Source organism: Melospiza georgiana, chromosome 3 (genome assembly GCF_028018845.1).
Source record: "Melospiza georgiana isolate bMelGeo1 chromosome 3, bMelGeo1.pri, whole genome shotgun sequence".
NCBI lineage: Eukaryota > Metazoa > Chordata > Aves > Passeriformes > Passerellidae > Melospiza > Melospiza georgiana.
Genome location: NC_080432.1, coordinates 59,433,729 through 59,455,438, shown reverse-complemented (window position 1 = coordinate 59,455,438; position 21,710 = coordinate 59,433,729). Strand labels below are relative to the sequence as shown.

The window sequence follows — 21,710 nt, the reverse complement described above, 5'->3', positions numbered from 1 at the left end:
AGCTAACCTACCTAAATTGGTGAATTTAGATTCATACCTATGGCTATGAATCTAAATCCACCAATAGTACCAATCACATAAGCTGTTAGAAAAAAGAGAACTTCTTACAGCTACCCAGTCTTTGGAAACCTTATTTTGTTCGAAGTCCAAAGCTTTGGAATTTCCTTTTAAAATGAAAAGGCCAAAATTCAGTTTCCCACTGAGTAGAATTTCAGAAAGAAAAAAAAAGTGTTATAAACCAGACCCTTCAGATCAAACTTTTGTGTCATAAAACTCTCATTAGCACGATCATATATGGATGATTTCCAGAAAACTGGTATTCAGTTGAATTCTTAGTCTTAGCCTTCCCTTTTCTCAGGGCAGGTTTCAAATTAATAACACCCCATTTGTTTGGCCTTTCCAAGTATGCTTCCTAAGCTTTTCTGTCTCTGGACTCCATCTAAAATTAAGCATCTCCTTCTTGAAACCTCCTGGAAGCGCCACTGTGTCCCAAAAAGCCTGACTAAGCATTTTCCAAATACTACTTGACTGATAACAGATTACAGTTTAAGTCCTCATAAAGAAGCAGTAGCAGAATTAAAACCACATCTGAACCTGTATTGCCCTACTCAGATCCATCCTTCATGATTGCAAACAAGCAAACCACCCACCCAACTCCTTCCTGCTGATTTCCACCTCAATTGACTTCTCCGTGACTCTCCAAAAACCAAGCAGTATTGCTTCAAGAGGCCACTCCTTTTTTCCTCCTGCACATCTTTGCCTCCTCACTCTCCCATCTGCTCTCTTTCTCCAGAAGAACACCAGGGGTTTCTGCACGACTTCACAACTTCTCTGACAAACGGCAGAAACAGATGGTCAGTACAGCAAAATACAAAGGCAGATCTATTCTTCTTCACTGAGAGAAGGACCTCCTGTTTCTGCAGCAACTAACCACAGTGCTCTTACCACACAGTTCTGTGTGTGGCACTCATCTGGGGGTCACTCAGCTGTTATGCCCTTCGTGAGACTCTAACATGCAAGATTATAGGATACTGAGAGGTTCCAGCTTCCATGGTACTTCTTATGGACTTTGATCCCCAGATATTTCTACTCCACTGAAATAATCCAAACCCGAGGAATATCACTGTAAGCTGAAGAGTAAAAAAAACTGAAAAGGCATCAAGCAGTCTTACAACAAAAAGTTGATTCTGTTGTTATGAAGAACCTGTATCAATATATAGAAATATAGAAACAGTAAGCTTTATATAATTAGAGTCTCAAAACTGCTATGTAATTTTTTAGGCACAATGGTACCATTAAAATTCATACAACCAGATCTCACAGGACTTAAAATTATTTTAAAATATCTAAAAAGGATATTTGCAAGGAAGAAAAAGGCACATAAGTGAGTACGTCCAATGTGTCACTCTGAATGATCTTCCTTGAATTATTATTTCTGAGTTAATTAAAAACAATAGCTTCCTCAAGTAAAATGTACAGGCAGTAAATTGAAAGTAGTCAAAATCCAACACCATTAGAAAACTGGCAAAACCTTAAAAATTGGAGAACTCTGATACAAGAGAAACAAGTCAGATAATATACAGCTTGATGCTTTTGCTTTTATCAACAAACAAGGAAACTTATGCTTTCATCAACAAACAAGGAAAAATAGATACAGAATACATACAGAACTGGTCTGTGAATACAGAATGGAAGCCTTCTCAGACAGGTGTCTTTGGAAGAAAAAGCAACATGAGACATACAGACACAAGCAAACCAGGAAAAAAGTTTCGATGCAGACAATTTCAGGTTCATTGGAATGACTGAGAGCTGACCTGCTCAATTCAGAAGTAGAAGAAAAAGCACCTGCATCAGTGTTCTCATCAACAAAAGGGCCAAAAGAGCCTAAGAAGGTGATCAAACTGCAATGACCTCTTTTGCTCCTATGAAGATTATGTTTGGATGTAATATCAAGCTACTTGCAAAATAAACCCAGATTTACACCCAATAAATACTTAGTATTTATATTTTAAAATAAACTAATCTGCAAAACTTTCAGTCTCTTATTGGTTACATAGAAAACCCATGACTTCAAAACTTTATATCCCTTGATTGGCCCCTACTCCCCAACCCCCACCTCCCAATCCTGCCCTCCTCCTCCCTTTCCCTCCACCCCAGTTTGTTCCTTTTCCCACATATCACTTTTGACCTAATTCATCTAAAATTTACAAGGTCATATTTTTTTCTGTAATAGTTCCAACAACTTGACAACTACTGCTACTGTCTTGGGATTCTTCTTTATCTTAAGTAAAAGAAATGTGAATCTCCAATGCAGAAAGTTAAATCCCAAATGAGACTCGGAAATAAATATATTGTGTTTACACAACAGTGCTAAAATCTTGTGTCCCTGTGCTAAAGCAAGTTGTGGCAATCCCACAAGGGTCATGACAGCATAATTTTTAAAGAGCCTCAAAAAATAAGTAAAATAAAAGAATTTTTAAACATGACTTGCATAACTTGCAAACCAACCCCCACTGAAAATTGGTAGGTGGGGTATGGCTGCACTGAGTTGCCAAAAATTAATAACTTCATATTATTTATTACTTACCTCCTTGCCCTCAGTACCTTTGTAATACAATTTTCTATTAAGAAATACTCAAAGTTTTCATCCTGACAATGTTAAAGGGCACAAAGCACAAGGGAGACTGGGGCTTCAAGACAGGTACATACAGCATGGATCAGAGGCAAGACACCATTTAGAACTGCTTGCACACAGTTTTACTGTGGCAGTAATTCACCTTGATCTAAAGCTTGTGTAAGAAACCAGAACAGTAAACAAAATTTCCAAGCAGAAGCCATGGATTAAGTTGAGCTGTTGCTTCAGATCATTTTTAAATGACTTAAGAGTTTTAAATACCTTCAAGAACATGCACCCGCATTTCGAGGAAGCAATAGAATAAGAATCAATTAAGCATGAATATGTTTTGCAAAATGTGAAGTAACAAAAGAAGTAGACTTCATTGAAAGGACTGAATCTTTTGCATGATTTTTCTCTTATAAACATAATTCAACTTCTAGACAGTTGTCGTGTTCCCTAACTTGTATCCCAAATATAAAAACTGTATCGATAGAGGTTTTCTACATACATATAAATATATATTCACACATAAAACAAAATATATCATCAGATTTTATATAGCTGTACACAGCTAATATAAACAGTTACATTACATACATTTCAAACAAGTGCCTACTTTGTTAAGGACAGCAGTTACCGATTATGTGAAGTCAAACTTCATACACCTATACAGTTTGTTTACAAAAAGTGTGCAAGTTCGGCTCATAGAGAACAAATATATTTTGTTTGACTCAGTATGTCGCCTTCTTGTCTAGGCAGGAAAAAAAAAGCTGAGAGCAATGCTGTAATCCTTTCAGAATAAAATGTTTAAATACAAACATGATTGCCATTGTAGACTGTTTAATTTAGAGAGATTGTATTTCAGCTCTGGCTTTGAGAGGTTTGCTGATTTGACTATAGAGACTACTTCAATGCTTATCTTAATTGTTTAGATAAGATTTGTTTGAATTTGGCAGGTGAAAAAAACATGGGTGTGGGATATAGGAAGGTTGAGAAAAGACTGGCATTTTACCAGATACTGCGAATTTTAAACTACAGTGCACAGAGGAGCAAACAGTCTCAATGAACCTGCCAGGGGCTGCTCATCGGGGAATGAGACTGAGTGGCAGGATTCAAGATTTTCTGCAAACTGAAAAGGATTACTATGATAACTCCCAAAACACTACTGAAGGCTTAACATAGTATACAACTGCTAATTATATAATACACATTTAAATAAGTTTAAAAATATATAATTGTGCTTTATGATTATAGTAGGGGCTTGTTCACTCGGTTCCTGACCCTTAAATGTATTTTTAGTGTTTCAAGAACAAGATTTCAATATAAAATTAATATTGGCATAAAGGTAAATTTTATATGTAAGAATTTCTTTTACAGAAAATATAATTATTGCTTTAAAAAACCCCAATGCCCTGTGGCTTTTATTTCAGTATCAGTTTGTACTAATTTTTTTCAATTTCTGGTTAAGGTAGTACAGCATACCACAGGCATTTCATTTAGGGGTTCCCAAAAGAAAGACAGTCATACCTGTCAAGTATATATTTTTTGGGGGCAGACTACTAGAACATGATATCTGAGGAATATACTTTGGGGATGTTTGTGTCAGACTGCATGTTATAAAAACAAACTGTACAAACACATGAGCTGCAAAAGCATGTATGCAGTAGGTCTGGCATTGTGTATCAATCTGTCTGAAGACAGACATGATTTGTAGCTTTAAATTTATTTTTCAGGTGACATAAAATTTGGATTTCCTGTGTGTTAAACTTTTCTTTTAGATCCATACAGGCTCTAATGCCTTTCAATCTCGATTTCAATGGGTTTAAGACCAGGCTAATTTTACCAGTGATTGTGTAACTGGAAGAAATTAGCAAGACTTACTTGGAATGCAAATGAGGCTTCAGGCTTCAAACTAATTGAGACTTTGAATTACATGTGAATTTTTTTCAGAATTCAAATTTGCTGATCCAAATTTCAAATTCCACCTAATCTATTTCTATAAGAATAGCTCACAGCAAACAAAGTCACCTCTAACACTGAGAAGTGCAGCCCATAAACAGAGACATGCTTTTTATTTCTTGCTTTAGGGAGCTCATTATAAATTATAAATTTAAACAAAATGCAGGAGGAGAAGGAAGAAGAAGAAATTTATCTGGAACCATCCACTAGTGAACTGCTGCATTTGATAAAATTATCAGGGCAGATACCTAAGACACTTTCTTTCTTCCAAATAATAGATTCTCTGCAGTAAGCAGCTAACTTGGGATCTTAGCTTTTATTCTCTTCATTTACCCACAGTTAGTGCATAGTTAATGGAGCTCCTGGTGTGTCTGGTTGGCAATGTAGAATACTTACATTATATTATTTATCAACACTAAATGAGCTAATAGCTGCCCAGCTCATAGATCTGAAAATGTACTTGCTCTTGAAACATTACCACAAAGGAGAGAGTATCTTAGGCTTTCATAGGACTCTGCTCCCAGCTTACTGCAAATATCTTTATCAACATTGAAAAGCAAGATATTAAAAATAGTGATTAATCCTCAATGAAATCCAGGTGGCAATGGTCTGCTGGTTTTGGTCTGGTTTTGGTCTGCTGAGCAGACCAAAACTCACCCAAAGAACTGCTTTGATTGCACTGTCTGTAATCACGATCAATGACTAATCTAAAATTCTCAAGGAGCGGCTAGAAGTTAAAGCAAGTTTTGAACTAGAGCTAGAACCAGTGCAGTATCAAAATGATCAACAAAGGAGACAGCAGAATAACCTCAGAATTTGTCTTTCTATTGAATTGCTTGATCTATTTAACTTACACAAGTTAAGAAGCTAGATGTTTACATACCTGCATGACAAGATACCTGAAAGTAGACGGCTCTGTAATTTCACAGACCAAAAGCATGAAAGAATGAAGGGTATCTGTAAATTAATCTGGCAAATTCACTATGGGAAACATATTTAAAGTGCTAAAAGTGAGAGAAATCAACCTTTTGAACAATGTTTCATGGGATATGACTTCTCCATCACTTAGGGTATTTCTATGAAATCCTAGACTCACCAAAACCAACTGCAAAACTTTCAGCAACTTCAAAGAAAGCAAAAGGTTGAAGGGTCAGATTTTCAGCTGGAACTCAAGATCATTTACACTGCTAAAATGTTCATATTTATACAGACTAACAGCCTGAGGCAGAAATTAGCAGGCAATATTACATAACTTGCCTTATTTAGCAGCCAGACCAAATGCTTAGAATGTTCCTTCTAAAACCCTAGACTTGAGCGGCATGTCTGCCTTTTGCTACGTCTCTCTGAAATTCTCTACCATTCTTCTGTAACATCAGCAAGCTTAAATCATTTTACACATACTACATGGAATGTTGTTACTGTTTGGTGATTTACAACAGAAAGTACTGCAAGTTCTTTTAGCCATGAAGATACCTATTATCATTCAGAAGCAAGTTTTCGCTGTTTATAGTTTCAGCAAGCCAGATGTGTGTGATATCACTATCCACACAAGCAGAATTAGGAAGCACTGTGTGGAAACATACAGGGTTTCAACCATCATGCAAAGCAGGTCCTCCTTTGCCTGTAATAGCTGCACAAGCAACAGCTTCAGTCACAACCCAAAATGCAAATTTTCTTGGTCAATAACTACGAAAACAAAACACTTGAGAGGTTTCCTCTCAAATCGAAATTTCTCTTTCCTTCTGTCAAATGGTGGTAGTATCTCACTGAAAAAAATTTACATACTTTCAATTTATTCTCCAAATAAAATTAAAGGGGTTTTTTTGGCACTGCAGAGAGAATATTATTGTCGCCTAGTATTCTACATGTCTGCCCTGTCTGATGTCTGGATAAACACACCAGGGATTTCATCGTATTAAGCCACATTAAGCCTTTCACCAAATATTCTGAAGTTAGAGTACTAAGGAGCTACAGATGCTAAGAAAGTGATGTAATGATCTTGTGATCTTGTGACACCACGTTGTAAGTGTGGTGGGATTATGAAAATAATGCAAAAAGATTTTTGGCTAGGTACATGACAGATGACACAGCTTTACTAATTCAAATCACAATACTGTGATAGCTGAGTGCAGACGGATGCCTGTGTTTGGTTTAAGTTCCATCTTTTTCACACTCCAAAGTATTTCTCAAAAGCTGGTATTAATTCAAGGAAATAAAGGCTGGGATAACAACAAAAACCAAATGCCCATGTATGCAGAAAACCAAAATATATACATTAAAAGAAAAAAAACACTTCCTTATTTGGAACCACATATGTACGTTTTTTACAGTATAATGACTAGCTTTGGCCTACTGACTTTAAGATTAGGGCATGCACTCGCTATTGTTTCAGCTCAGTAACACTGAGCTGTGTTTTGTGTCTGGGAAGCAAAAGCAATTGCAACTTCACTAACAACAGAAAACACACTACACTGAAACAGAACTGCACACCCATTGCTTGGGGAGGTTTCATGTGAAACAGCAGAACAACAGAAATTAACCTATCTTTCACTGCCGGGGGATAACAACAAAGCAAGAGAAAGACGAGAAAGCAGTAAGTAGGAGAAATCCAGGTATCTCATAAAGTGGCAGGTACAGGAACACCAACACACTGACTCAGCATGGGGAGCAGTGGGCACTCAGACTAAGCAAAAAACCATGATTTCCCCGGCACTCTTCCTTACCCCTCATCATGGATGAGGCAGGGACACAGCAAACAAGCCACTCTACCATCTACGAACCACGCTCTCTCTTCCTTGCACTCGGACCCCTGTCTAGCGGAGCTATTCCCTGCGTGAGGACCGTGCCGAGCAGCAGTGCAGCCGCAGGCTCCAGCGCCCTGCCCGGCCGGGCGTCTCCCGGGCGCTGCGGCGGCGGCTCCGCTCTGCCAGGCCGGGCCGGGCCGGCTCTCCCGGGAAGGGCGGCCGAGCTCCCGGCTGCGGCAGGAGCAGCGCGGGCCGCTGTTGCCACCTGCTGCCGGAGCGGGGGCCGGGCCCGGGCGGGCAGGCGGCGAAGGGCCCGCGGTGGGCGAGGGGCCGCAGCCGCCCCGCCCGGGGAGGAGCGCGGAGCGGGCAGGAGCGAGGGAGGCGAGCAGAGCGGCGGCGCAGGTAAGCCGAGCTCAGCGGGAAAGGCCAGGCTGCGTGAGTGGTGTGCGAGTCATCTGACATGTGCAAAGGGAAGATTTGTATTTGCTGGTGGCGGTGATGGCTGTTCCGAGCGGTACGGAAGGACGATAATCAGCGTGACACTGACAGTGTAAGGCTGTACATGGTGCCATGAAGGTTTACGCTGCGGAAGAGAGGCAGCGAATACTGGAGGGAGCATGAGCCGGGTAAGATAAAGCAATTGGGTGTAAAAGATGCACCGCGTTCCCTATGGAGGAAGTTCTCGCCTGAGCGGAAAAAACACAGTCAGTGCCCTCCTACAGATCACTCAACAAGCAGCTTAATAATGACTCCTAAATGGTATTGTACCATTTCTGTGTTAGCCGGTATGCTACATAGCAAATATACTAGTGTAAGGTTTAATCTGTTAGCCATATTTCTTGAGTCATCATTCGGATCTAAATTTTACAGCATGAGAGTTATTACTCAAAGCTGCTAGGCAGATTTACCAAAAGAGGAGTAACGCTTGATTACTTCTGAATAAAGTACAAAGCAATTGGAGACGCCAGACCAGCCTTGAACAAAATTTCTCCATAGGATAAGGGAATAAGATTTTTAGGAGTAACACCATAAATTTAGATTTTACAACCAGAAATTAGCTTAAAATGAGAAGTTAGTTGAAAGGCTAAAGAAAGGTTGAAGGTCAGAAGAAAGCTTAAAGACACTTCATTTGAGCCACAGAGAAAAAAAGTCAACTGATAAATTGAAATGCACCCTTTTCCCTCCCTTGTCTTTTCACAACCTCAATATTCCTACTCCTCAAAATCACATATATGATTAAGTATAAGAGCATGGGGGACACCTGTAAGTAAAAGATACTCTTCAAAAGTGGAAATCAGCCAAAGAAAACAAAAAGCAAAGTCTTGGAAGTTCAATGTAAATTGGACAAGAACAAAAAGGTCTAAACCCAACTTGCCAAATGCATAAAGCTAGTAATAAAAGTGCTTTCAAACACATCACATGTATGAAGCCTGACAGGAAACAGCTGGGCATGCAGATAATCTGGCTGTAAAAAGAGCACAAAAGAAAGAGAATCAGAAAAGGTTAAACAAACTATTTGTGTAAGGATTCGCAACCACAGCAAAGGTCAAAGGGGTTCTCAGACAAGTTCTGTACTTCTCAAGTGATATGTTTTGGGCACTGTCTCAAATTGAACAAGCTTCAGAACATATAAATAAAAATTTTAAGAGGATTCCTCAGATGATACTGGAAACTACAAACCAGTCAGTCTGATTTTTATGCCTGGAAAATGCCTATGTGTTATACAAAAGAACAGTTTTTTTTAAAGAACCTACAGCTAAACCAATGTAATGAGAAAGCAAGGTAACACAATTTGTAGTAGGCACTCACGAGCAACGAATTAAGTAGAACTGCTTAAATGAAGTGTCCATAAAGGCCCAGCTAAGAATGATCAGGTTAATACTGAATTTGCAAAAGGCTCCTCACTATCCTTTCCTAAAGTTTCAGAAAAAATTTTGCTGTTGTGGTATAAGGGGAAACATCTACTTGGATTAAAAGCACCCACACCAACAGACCAAAACCACCCAAAACCTGCTCAGAAAAAAAAAAGGAAAATCAATTACCAAAATGAAAGATTAGATTTCAAAGTAGAAATTTGCATCAAAGAAACCTTACTAGGACTTCTACAGGTTTCTGTGCTATTTAATGAGCATGAGGCGTCAATGTTCTCAGATAGTAAAACCACGTAAGCTGACCACAAATACATATAAAAAGTTCTCTCAAATATTCAGTGTCAATACATGCAAAGTAGATGGGGAAAAAAAGAACCCAGACTCTAAAAGTCCTGTGAGGCATACAGAATTAGCAACTGCTGCCCCAAAAAGACACTCAGGTATTTTGCATAGTTCCCTGAAAACATAAGCTCAAAAATTAGCAGCAGTGAAGGGCAAACAAATTATCAGCAACAGTACAGAAAAAACAGAGCCTGAAAGAAGATGATGTGACCTCTTGGCACAGGCATATGGTGCACAAAGATCTTGAAAGCAGCATGCAGAGCCAGCCAGTCACCTCCTCGGCAAAGGGAAGAAAAGAATCATGGGCTGTAGAGTAGTGACAAGGAAAAATCAAAAGAACAGATAACATGTATGAAAGCTGTTCCAAATAAACTTTACAGTTTGAAGCCAACTACTCAATAAGATAAGAGACCTATGAAAATTACATAATGAGCAGTCAGTGCCCCTCACCTTAGCTTTTTATTTTATGATTATCTACAGAGGAGATCAGGTACAAAGCTAGATAGATCTCTGCTTGGCCAAATATAACATATAGTATTAATTGAATTTTTTTAAAAAAAGACACAAAAATACAGTTATAGGTACACTGAATGTTAAAAAAAAATTTTACCTACATTTCTTGTGATGATACTAAGGCCCCACTTGAACTACCTTGAATTTAAATTGTTAGTAGCTGTATACATATTAATGGCATTAATTTTTGAATGAATTTTTTTGTGTGTATAAATGTATACAAATCTAACAAACACATGAAAAATCACAAACTCACTCTTGTGGCAAACATCCTTTTCTTTTGAACCTTTTCATGTAATGAAAAAATATGTAACTGTATTATTGGAAGTTCTTAATTAGTAGGGATTTCTTAATTTTATAGTGCTAGAACCTCTATGTAGGTCAGCAATGTATAAGAGTATGACCAGTGGAAAATACTTCTGCTATAAAAGCAACACAAGGTGCTCTTTTTCTCCCTCCTGCCACTCAATTTTTACATGGTACTAATGCTAACAGGACACATTTTGTTGCTTTTATGCTAAGAGTTTTGTAATCATCGCTGTTCCGAGTGAGTACACAGTTCACAAACGAGAAATAACAGTACAGGGTTTTTTTGTTTCTTTTGGGAGAAAAGAATGTTCCTGAAACTTTTCTCTAACTTTCAAAGTTAGATCAGACTTGCAAGAAAAAACTCATGGTTTCAACTGAAACAACAGACAGACAATGCAGTTACATTTTCTTACAAAATTCTCTATTAAATTACATTCATATGTTCTTAACAACAACAAAAATCTTTAATTATCCAAACTGTGCAATGTGGCTGTAATTAGTCTCTGCTGATTCAAATATTGTGAAGAAAATTCAATTTTATTTTCCTCATTTAAAACTCTAAACTTATGTTCTTTAAAATGAATTTTGTACTATAGGAAAAAAATGTAATAATTCTATAAATTTGGTTTTAGGTGTAAATATCGTATGACATGAAAGATTCAGTTCCTTTCTTGATGATACTAATATTTCTGTCCTTCATTATCTTGATTTACTGTACAAATATTGAAAGAAAATTATAATTGAAGTAGTATTTTTCCCCATAACAGCTGTTGCTATTGCTTTATTGACCTCTGGTCGCTGTAAACTAAGTCTCAGAAAATCTTAGAAAGAGGACTAGAGACATGCCTTAAATACTCAGAGCTGGTTTTCAGGACCTTTATGCACAGCTCAGGGGTTTATGCCACATCCATTGGAAACTCCACCTGTCCCCAAGGACTTTTGTTGTCCTTCCTCCCCAACTGTGTCTGACAGGAGGGGCTGGGCAAGGGGTCCAAAATCACTGCTCAATACAGAACACCAGGGCATAGTAACATCATCAAAGCAATAGAAACAGCTGCAGCAATACATATGTGTGACACTCTAATTTAACTCTAGCCTGTATTCTATAAAAATAATTTTGTATATTCCTTTATTTTTCTTCCCAATAATTCCCCAATAGGAGCTTGTAAAGTAATTATAAGTGAATAAAATGTGTAATCATACAATCTAACAGCAGGCATAATGTCATGAATATGGCAGCACATAGTCAAGAGGAAGCAGAGAAATAGGACTCAGAATTATGGGGTGAAGTTTTGAGGAGGTGCTAGTACACTAGACAAAAAACTGCTGAATCAACCCAATCTTTACTTGGGTGTGTCCCTGAAGGATCTAAATAGGTGTTGGAAAGGCTATCAGAGGGGAAGATTAAACCATAATATTTTAAGGTGTTGGGTGTTTGCACACACAGTATTTGATTAGGAAAAAAGAGAAACATTTAAACAATTTCAGTTCTCTACTAATAATCCTGAAGTGACAGGTAAAGTTTCAGACTTTGTAATTAACCTGCACTGATTGCAAGAACTTTATTTATCATTAATTTAATAAAGAAATACAGACTTGCCGCCTAACACAAAAAAGATCTGGATATCTTCCTACAGCCAACATTTTCCCCCATAACTTAAATGGACGGGAAATAACAAATTTGGGCGGCAGGTTACTTATACTAGTAAACAGTGGCCAGATAACTTGATCTAATCATGTATTGTTTTGTCTTCATAACTTGTTTAATCAGTAAGATATCTTTTAGGAAGGTACTGAAATATTTGTGAAGAATGGGCACTATAAGTTTCAAATGATTGTGCTTGTGCACACACGTTGTTAGGATAAATAATACTCAGATCACCTCTGGACTCTCTATGAAATAAACTAATCCTGAGTCTTATTTTCCAGATGTTCAGTCATTCTTTCCTGATTGCTTTCCATTTTGAGCATCTCTTGGACCTAGACTACGTGATAGTTCAATACATTAATAATCCTGCTCAGAACATTGAAATAATGCAGTGTAGAGACATTTTATCATCCTTCTCTAGTGAAATAATTTAGTTAAACCTCGACAAAGTCTCTCCTTGCTCATCATTTCTACATGTCAGCATGAGTGGTCAAGTAAGCAAACAAACCCAAGATTTTCTCTTTTCTTTTGTCACTAATAGTCAAATACGAAGAATAAACATTTCTTTTTCTTGCTAACATGTAAAGTATGTTCACTTCCTGCACATCTGTCTTGAATTCAGGGCAGAAGATATGTTTGTTGTTCAAAGTTGTACTGCTGTTAGCAGAACAAACTCTGCTGCAGATATAACTTCTAGTAAAATAAGCTCAAATTCAGATTACAGGGTTGGTTTTTACCAGCTGTTGGGTGAATCTTCCTGCCCTTTCTCTAATTATTTTTCCAAGTTCATTCTTTTTGGAGGCCTGTAATAGACAGTCTTGGCCTTCCCTTTCTTTTCCCCCCTGCAGATATCAGAGTGGGACAGGTAGTTCAATCAAGTTCTGCACACTACCAGTGTCTCAGAGAGAGGGAAAAAATGACTTATTAAATGAAGAAAATGAAAAGTCATCCAAAATTCAGAGGCATAAATCCCCAAATTACTTCCAAAACAGCCAGGGCAACCACAAGGTGCTATGCAAGCTTTTACAGAAAAATAGTTAAGAGTATTGTAGCAACACAGTCCCTGGAGTGACAAACCTTGTTGAGAGAAACTTAATCAATTGGAAACGATAACAGACAACTTCAAAAGCCAAAGAACTGCATATGCCATTTTTGAGAAACTTGTACTTTCAACATTTACAAGGCATGCTTAGAACTAAGACAATCTTCATGTGCCAAGAAATAATTTCCATACATGTAACAAATAGTAGATTAAAATCTCACTGTGTAATAAATTTAATATTTAGGTGCATAAAACACCCAGTTTACCTTTTTTCCTGGCTGACATCTTCAGCTTAATTTTTTCCTTCTATTTTTATACACACACAGAACTTTTTACTGTTCTTACTGCACTTATTACGAGTTGTAAACACAAAGGAAGACACACTGTTTCTGTATAAATAAGGGGATTTAGGAAGACACTGACAAACTTATTATTTGTACCATGGCTGAAATGTCAAACAGTTGCTATATTCCAAGTGTTGACAGACAGCTTGAACAAAGATACCTTATTTACAAGACACAGTCTTGAAATGCAGACACAGGCTTAACAGTTATATTTTAATGCATAAGGTGTGCATCATAGGTTACTCTGTACACCAGAATCTTTGCACGCTTTGCATCTCTGAAATGTTAAGAAATGCCCCTTGCCAAAAATGTTAATGTTAAACCCCAAGTCTTTTCTCTAGGAAGAAAATCTGAACTATAAAGGAAAAAGAGGTAAGAAGCGCTTGTTTGGCATTTCTCAAGTTTTGGCCCTATCATGCAGTCAAATACAACAATATTTCCACTGGGAACATAATACTGGATAAAGGATATTTGTGGTGGAGTGAAAATACAAAAGCAAGCAAAATGCCTGGATAAAGTGTTTTGCATAGTTGATAGATGATTGCAAAAAGGCCCAGACATCAGTAAGACCTTGCATGAAATCAGAGAAACCACGAGTATTCATTTTTATACTAATACCAGAGAAAGGGCACAGAAACTAAAGAGACCAACATTTCTTAACAGTTCTAGCCTTGCCTGCATAAAATAGATGGGAGTTCTGTTAGGAGTTAGAATCTACTAAAAAAATCCCCACAACAACAAAAACTAATCTAGCAAACTTTGAAGCACTACTAGAAAGACACACTAGAGTACAGAACAAATGTGCTCTGCTTATTACAACTAATCCTTCCACACTGTAAAAATATTTTAAAAGCAGACAGTCTCTGGGCATTTGTCTTACTAAACCTATTTCCAAAGCTGGAAGCAGACAAATGCAATTCTGCAAGCAGACACTTAACAGCCATACAATAAAATAAAACTATTTAAAATGTATTACAATATACTGAGATCTTCTGTTAAATGCCACATCTGATCAGATATGCAGACAATATTCTTGCAGACAATATTTCATCTGTATTTTGCATCTTAAAAAGCAAATGAAATTACACCAAAAACACCAACCAAAGAACAAAAATTTAACAAGACATGAAATACTACATTTGACCAGGTCTCAAGCTATTTTAAAGTCTTCACTAAACACAATCAGATTTAAAACTTCCAATCCTGAATTTATTAGGTGGATTAGTACCTAGCATAATTGTTTTCCCTTCTGTTCACATAGAACTTCAAAATTTTTCAAAAGCACCAGAAAAATACAACACAGTAAATATCATGCAAAACAAGAAATGTAATATCAGTCAGTACTGAAAGTTTCCCTCTCCTCGTGGGTGCCTTTCTGAGGCCAGTAAAAAAACAAAAAACCAAAAAACTTCTGTGATTTGTGTGAACACTGCATCCTAAAAGTATCCTTTATGTTTGAAAAAGGGAATATTTACAAGAAAGCTATAAGTAAGTTACCTGGTATCACAAATTGTCAGGAGGGGGGTGGGGGGAAAGTTTCATTTGACTGCATTCCTTATTTATGGAAAACAATTGCTTGTAGTGTTCTGAGATATGTGTAAATTTATATGTCAGTGTACATCAAACGTGGAAAAACCTCAAGACCACTACTAAAAGGCCTACCCTACCCCTGGGCTAGGAGACAAATAACACTGATCACGTTTTTTACTGTATTCATTGTCATACAACGTAAATAATAAAGTTGCAAATACATCAACTGTTTTTGTTAGTGCAGGCACTTGATCATTATTTGAACTTTTGTTAGTATATTCTTGTTAGTATGTTCAAATTGCAGCAGAAAATCCTAAATGTTTTAACACTCAAAAATATGTAAAAGCCTTATTTTCAATAAAGAATTAACAACGTTGCATACATAAAGGTAAAGCTAAATACTTGGGGTTTTGATTCTATAATTTCTGCATGAGCTCTATGGTTAGATCACTCAGAGATCTCTGCATGGAGTGACTGATGCCAAAAATACTTTTGGGCAATATCTCTATTTTCCTTATCCCCACCATGCAAATATTTCCTGCTCTCCTGCTCCTCACCACATTTTCTCCATGCCTATTCTGTGTTCTCAAAAAAAAAGAAAATAAAGAGACTTCTAGCACCAATCATTTTCACAAATTCTCCCACCAGAAAAAAGTTTTCTTGTGTTTGTTTAATCACTTCTGCACAGCAAGGGAATGAAAGAGCTATTAAATTCCCTTTTGCAAAGACTTTTGGTTTTAGAAAATGGCTATTGAAAGAGGAATATCCAAAATCTGCACACAGCTCTTAGATGATCATGTGTGCTTAATATTGTAATAGGATAAAGGTTAAGAATAATATTGTTTGACCCCTTCAACTACTGACATTCATGCCATGTTATTGTTAGTGTTGCATGTTAAGCAAGCAAATTTTCAATGAACTTGTGTTGGCTTTACCACAGACACAGATGTTAGGCGGACTCCTTTTTTCATAAGGTTCTCATTATTAACTGAAACCAAGTTGAATATTTGACTGAAGGAAAGGACCATATCATTGTTTTCAGATTTTGCTCTATGACTTAACTGAACTACATCTGCCAGCTTTGGAAATACCAAGTACTTCTTGGCGCCAGCACTGGCGCCTTGCTCTATGACTACCATCTTAAGTGCTTCAGCTTGAGGAAGTCTAGTAACCATCAAAACAGTTTAATAAAACCTTAAAACTGTGATTACGAGTTACTCACTAGCTGACAGAGTGCTCTCAAATTTGTTCTATTTCTGAATAATTTCGCAAAATAAGCAAATCATAGTAAACTGAATGCATGGCTGTAAATATGTAGCCTAGAAAGTTCACAAGATGTTTTTGTGATTTATGAAGTCTGTGTTATACTTGAAACCACATTTATTTAATAGATAGGCTGGCACTTCACAGGATAATTCAATCTGCTTCAAATCTATCCAAAGCCTTTGGGAAACATAAGGGATGCTCTGAATATAAATGCAATTCCACTTTTCACCTTTTTGCACTACTGTCTCTTAGCATAAATGTGAAAAGTATTACGCTCCCCTAAAAGATCTCGCTTTGTAAAAAATGCTGTTGCAGATGAAAGAACGCCACAGTTTGTGCTAACCCAAATATAGGAACTATTTTATAAAACAAATAAATTAAACACTATAATTCACTTTTCTGGATATGTCCCCAAGGTTTTCTGAATTAAAATAAACAACACATCATTTCTTCCTCAAGAAAAACCAAAAATCAAAGTGTCTATATTATATACCACTTACACAGCTGATGCTGAAAGGGGAATAAAAATGCCAGAACAAGCTATTTTTCAGAAAAAATAGTGTAAAAAAGGCCTCAATTTATTTTATATATCAAAAGATATAAATATTTGGCATTTCCAGATCATTAATTATGTGATCTGAGAATAATCAATAGTTATTTCACTTACCATGCTGAATGTCCTTCATGTCTAAATGAAGGCTAGACATTAATATTCCAACAGCTTGAGATCTTTTGTTACTTAACAACTTGACAACCTGCCAAAAAAATACAAGTATTATTATATTATGCAGGATAATATACAAGATATTTTGCATTACTAACAACATATTCAAGAAATAGTTCTTTTAGTCTATACACATATCCAAAAATGAGGAAAATTATTATTCTTAAAGTTTGCTTCTGGTGTATAAACCCATTACAAGTGTATGTAACTTTATCACCTAGTTGAATTTAATCCTAAATGGTTCCCCTAGTCTTCCTTCTTCATTAGAATGCACACTCTACTTCACACTGATGTTACTAAGTGTATGAAAAACACTGTCAAATAAAAAAAATTCCAACTGTGTCTATCTTGGAATTGCTTTGGTTTCCAAAACCACACAATGATTTCCATCTTTGATGTAAGTTAAAACTGTGAGAATTTGTATTTTATTTGAATGTTTGACGTAGTAGGCGCCAATATGAATTTTATTTTAAAGTCAAAATAACCACGTACACATTGGGGTTTTCTTTGATCAGTTTAAGGATTATAAAAGGTCACAAAGCTTTTTTGTTTCCAAAATAGAAAAAAAAAAACCAAAATCAAGCCATCAAAATGTCTTGCTTTAGGGGGCTAAAATCAGTGATTAAAATAGACTTTCATACATGTTGTTTTTACAATCATAAGAGCAGCATGTGATTCACAGACTATCTTACAAAGAGCTCTAAGGTTTTTGAATTCAACTTGATGTAAATTTTATATCATTGTTAGGAGAAATAAGTAATGCCAGAAAAGGACTCTTATCTGTAAAATTACATGATTCTAGAGGAAATAATTTTCAATGCCAGGATTCAACCATTGCATAGAAGAAAGAGATTTAATATTTGCTCTGCATAGGTTGCTGAGTTTTACACTGTACTAATCACACTGATGAAAACCCTTGTGAGTCACTTGGAGGAAAAAAGAAAATACAGATAACTAAAACTGTTAGTTCATGTCAGGAAGCATATACATATTTTTCAAGTTATAGTGCTACTGTTGTAGTGCCAGGAGGCTGTATCATCTACAGCCACACTGGCAAAATTATTTAACAGAAAAGAGATAAGAAAAAATAGAATTAGGTTAGCCAGAGTAAAGAATGTAATGATCCAATTCACATCTTAAAAGCTAAAAAAAGTACTCAGAAGATGCTTGCCGTATGATTCACTGATTCATTGCCAACTTTGATTCACTTACATTTTCAGATACAGGTCTGTACCCTGATGTTTGAACAACAGAAGAGAAGTAAAAACCTGACCCTGAACTGTCCCATTGGAACTACTTAGGAGAGGAAACTTGAGAAACTCACTGTACTTACAGTATAGGTTTTCTGAGGATGTGGTTGGCTGGCCAACTGCTTAATTTTATTTTTTCCCTTCTTAAATCTTAATAACCATTGATTGTGAAGATATTTTATCCCCCTTTTCTCACAGATGCCAAACTAGCTGCAGTGGAGTGAAAATACAGCTGTAGAAGCCCTGAAGATAAGGGACTAATGTCTGTGTCTCAAACATGAAGAGCCAAATTGCTCTGCTGCCAACCAAGGATCCTTGGTAATAACATGCTGTGAGAAGTGACAGGATGTGGCTGGAGAAGGGGGCCTTACAGGGGCAGGGCAGCAGTTTTCTGGGACAGAAATCCTTGTTCTGGCTCCTGGAGATAAGCACAGTTGGACATACAGGAATGAGGTCAAGAAAAAGGATTGCTGACTGAAAGCCAACGCAACAGAGGGGGATCAAGACACCAGAGACACCCCGAAGCCCTCCAAGCTATTTCCAGAAAGGTCTAGAGGAATGAACTGTGCATGACGACTAATTTGCATAGAAAGCAAGAAACTTATCTATAAAGTAAGTACCCCCATGAGGCTCCAGGACTTCAGTGACTATTCATGGCTCCAGGACTCTGGACATCCCATTAGCTGGATCAGCACTGGAACAAGGACTGGTGATCTTTGTCCCTCCCTCCAGTTTCTCTCACTCACTCTAACTTTATTCAGAACCCACCACTGTGTGCTTATACTGGAAAATGAGGGAATAACATATCAATTTCCAGGACAAGTGTATAATTTGCTAATAAAACTCTGTAAGCTTTTACAGACCTTCTGGCCTTTGTCATTCCTTGTTGACCGTGAGCATCTGCACACCTGTGTGTTCCCTTCCCTTTTGGGGTGGGATATCTCAACAGCAAAAAGTACTGCTCATTAACCGAAAATTTTAACATTGGAAAACAAGTATATCGTAACTGATGTTCACAAGGTTAAAGATCTAAATTCAAGGTATGGCTACTCACATCACCTGTCAAAAATTAGCAAGAGATTCCTATTTAACTTTTAAATCCATTTAATATACTATCTGGAATTTAAAACTAGGATACGATAGTCAGGTTTATTTGGATTTCAAAAATAAAATTAATGTCATTCATAAAGATAAAATTAGGATAACCTGCAACAGTCTTCTAATAGGGAATCATCACTTTGAATATTTTTTTTAATGGAACAAACATTTCATTCAAGCCTGGAATAGAGATAAATCCAGGTCACTAAGAGATTTTCTTCTTGTAAAGAGAAACTGTTATAGATTTATTTCTTTGCAGCTACAAAAGGATTACAAAATAAAGTAGATCTTGGGTAGCAATGTATAGATCAAATCTTTCCAACAGTTAAGTTGCAATCTGTAATAACAACCAAGCAAGTATTTTCAATTCTATAAAAAAAAAAAAAAGTGTATACAAAATTTAAAAAAGAACAGAATCTCTTCAAATGATGTTGCTACCAAACCATACTTCCTTGAAAGGCAGAACAACAAAAGAAACAATACAGTATGTTACGCAAAAAAAGTTCAAAAACTTCACTCTAAAGTTGTGTATTCCAAATACACAAGATTGAAGAAACTGAATTTGGTAAAGATGATGTGTGGGGAACTGTTGATTTCAGCTCCTGTCGTTATCGCTCAAGTCCAAAACATCTTGTATTGATAGCATAACTAACTTGCTGGTGCCTGCATATAGTGGGAATCCTTTGCTGCCTTTATTTTGAACTAGAAAACTATCCCAAAGCAGACAAATAAAGTGAATTAAAAATCAAATTCAAAGTAATCACAAAAGTGCTATCAGAAAACAACAGTAGTCACATAAAGTGGCAAGAGCTCATCAGAAGTAAGCTTGTATGTTTACTATCCCTCAAATTCTGCAAAAATGGAGTAGAAATGGAACTGATGTAGGATACTATGTTATTGAGGAGTAAAACAAAATAAAAGAGGAAAATTGAGAGTAAAATAGCTTTGCGAAGTGGTCTTCCACAAAAAAAATATTACAACTGCATTCAGGGGTGAACCTACCTAGAACCAACTTGACCTTTCCAAAGGAAGCAGAACTATACTGTTCTCTCTTGGAGGCCCAAAGAACACGGATGAGTTGGAGTCTGATCTTGGGAATCTCCCACATCTAATTCTTCACCCACGTACTATTATATTTTCTTCAAATTGTGAAATCAGAGTTTCTATCTTCCATCAGAATTCTAAAACTCAGAGAGCTACTAAGATCAGGCTTACAAATACAACCAGCAAATCAACACTAGAGAAAAAAGAACCAAATAAATTAACTATGTTGTTGCCATGCAGACTAGAACAGGATTCCTGTCCAGGGGGCAGGACCAGACTTAGTGACCTAGTAGATCCTTTCAAGTCCTGGCTTAAAAGTCAGCAGGAAAAAAAGATGCTTTTTCTGAAAGTGAGGCAGTAGACAGGAGAATAATTAGTTGCTGAGTGCCACGTCTTGACAGTGATTAGAAGCAAAACAAAACAAAAAAACCACTGTCCACATGAAGAGTTATCTTTGCTGCCAAAATTCTGAACCATGAGGATATCAAAAGGGTGACAAAGAGCATGACTTTCAAGTGAATGGATGCAGAACAGCAATAGATGAAGCAGTTTCACATAGCAGCTACCAAATTTCCCTGGTTTTATTCAAAATGTAGGGTTTATGTCAACTTTTGTCAACTAATCTCTATTATGCTGTTCATTCCCATTTCAGTCAATTCCATGAATACTAGAGTTTCCTCTAATAGAATGGATATAACAATACAACACTAATTCAGAAAATATGAATATTAGCATAAATGCCTAAAGCAATTCCCACATTTAAAAGTAAAACAATAAAATAAATCAGCTGCATAGTCTGGGCCTACAGGCTACAGACAAGTGACGCCATTTAAAGGCAGAACAACAAAAGTTCGATAAATCCAATCTCTGCAAGATCTAAAGCCTCAGACACAATACACAGCTCCTTTTTAGTCTGGATTCTGGAACTCTGCTTTAAACAAATTTTAAAAAAATAAATAAAAAGGAAGCTAGAGATATTATCTGCAGCCTGAAGTCTAGGACAAACTTTCTAATTCTTGAGTGGTCCTCATTGTTGAGCATTAACAAACTACATGCCAAATTTGTTCCTGATTGTTTAACACAAGCAAAAACAGTCAAAGAGATATTTAGTGAAAGGTAATGCAAGACACATGTTTGATGAGAGCCCCGAAGCAAAAAATATGAAGATTCCTTTTCCCCAGAATAATATTTAGTTAATGCATGGAATTTTTCAATGATTCTTGCTTTCTATTTCTGATTTTGAGCATTTAGAAAAATTATCCCGAAGTTCTCACTGGTTAAGAGGAACTGCTGTACATTACACAAAGTCACATCCAGGAAAACCCACTTTACAAAGATCCATTTCTCATACAAGTGGCAGGGAAGAGGCAGAAACAAAGTTCCAAATCAAATGTTAAGAGACAGGATTG

At 36.7% G+C, this 21,710-nt stretch overlaps 1 protein-coding gene across 2 annotated transcripts in view; it reads right to left on the bottom strand.

The window, feature by feature from the left end:
- Positions 1-21,710, bottom strand: part of FMN2 (formin 2) — a 152,997-nt gene that overhangs the window by 73,135 nt on the left and 58,152 nt on the right. For both annotated transcript variants that reach the window (XM_058020006.1, XM_058020007.1), the window contains one exon: positions 16,853-16,940. In XM_058020006.1, coding sequence (XP_057875989.1) covers positions 16,853-16,940 — 88 coding nt within the window. The remainder of the gene's footprint in view (positions 1-16,852; positions 16,941-21,710) is intronic.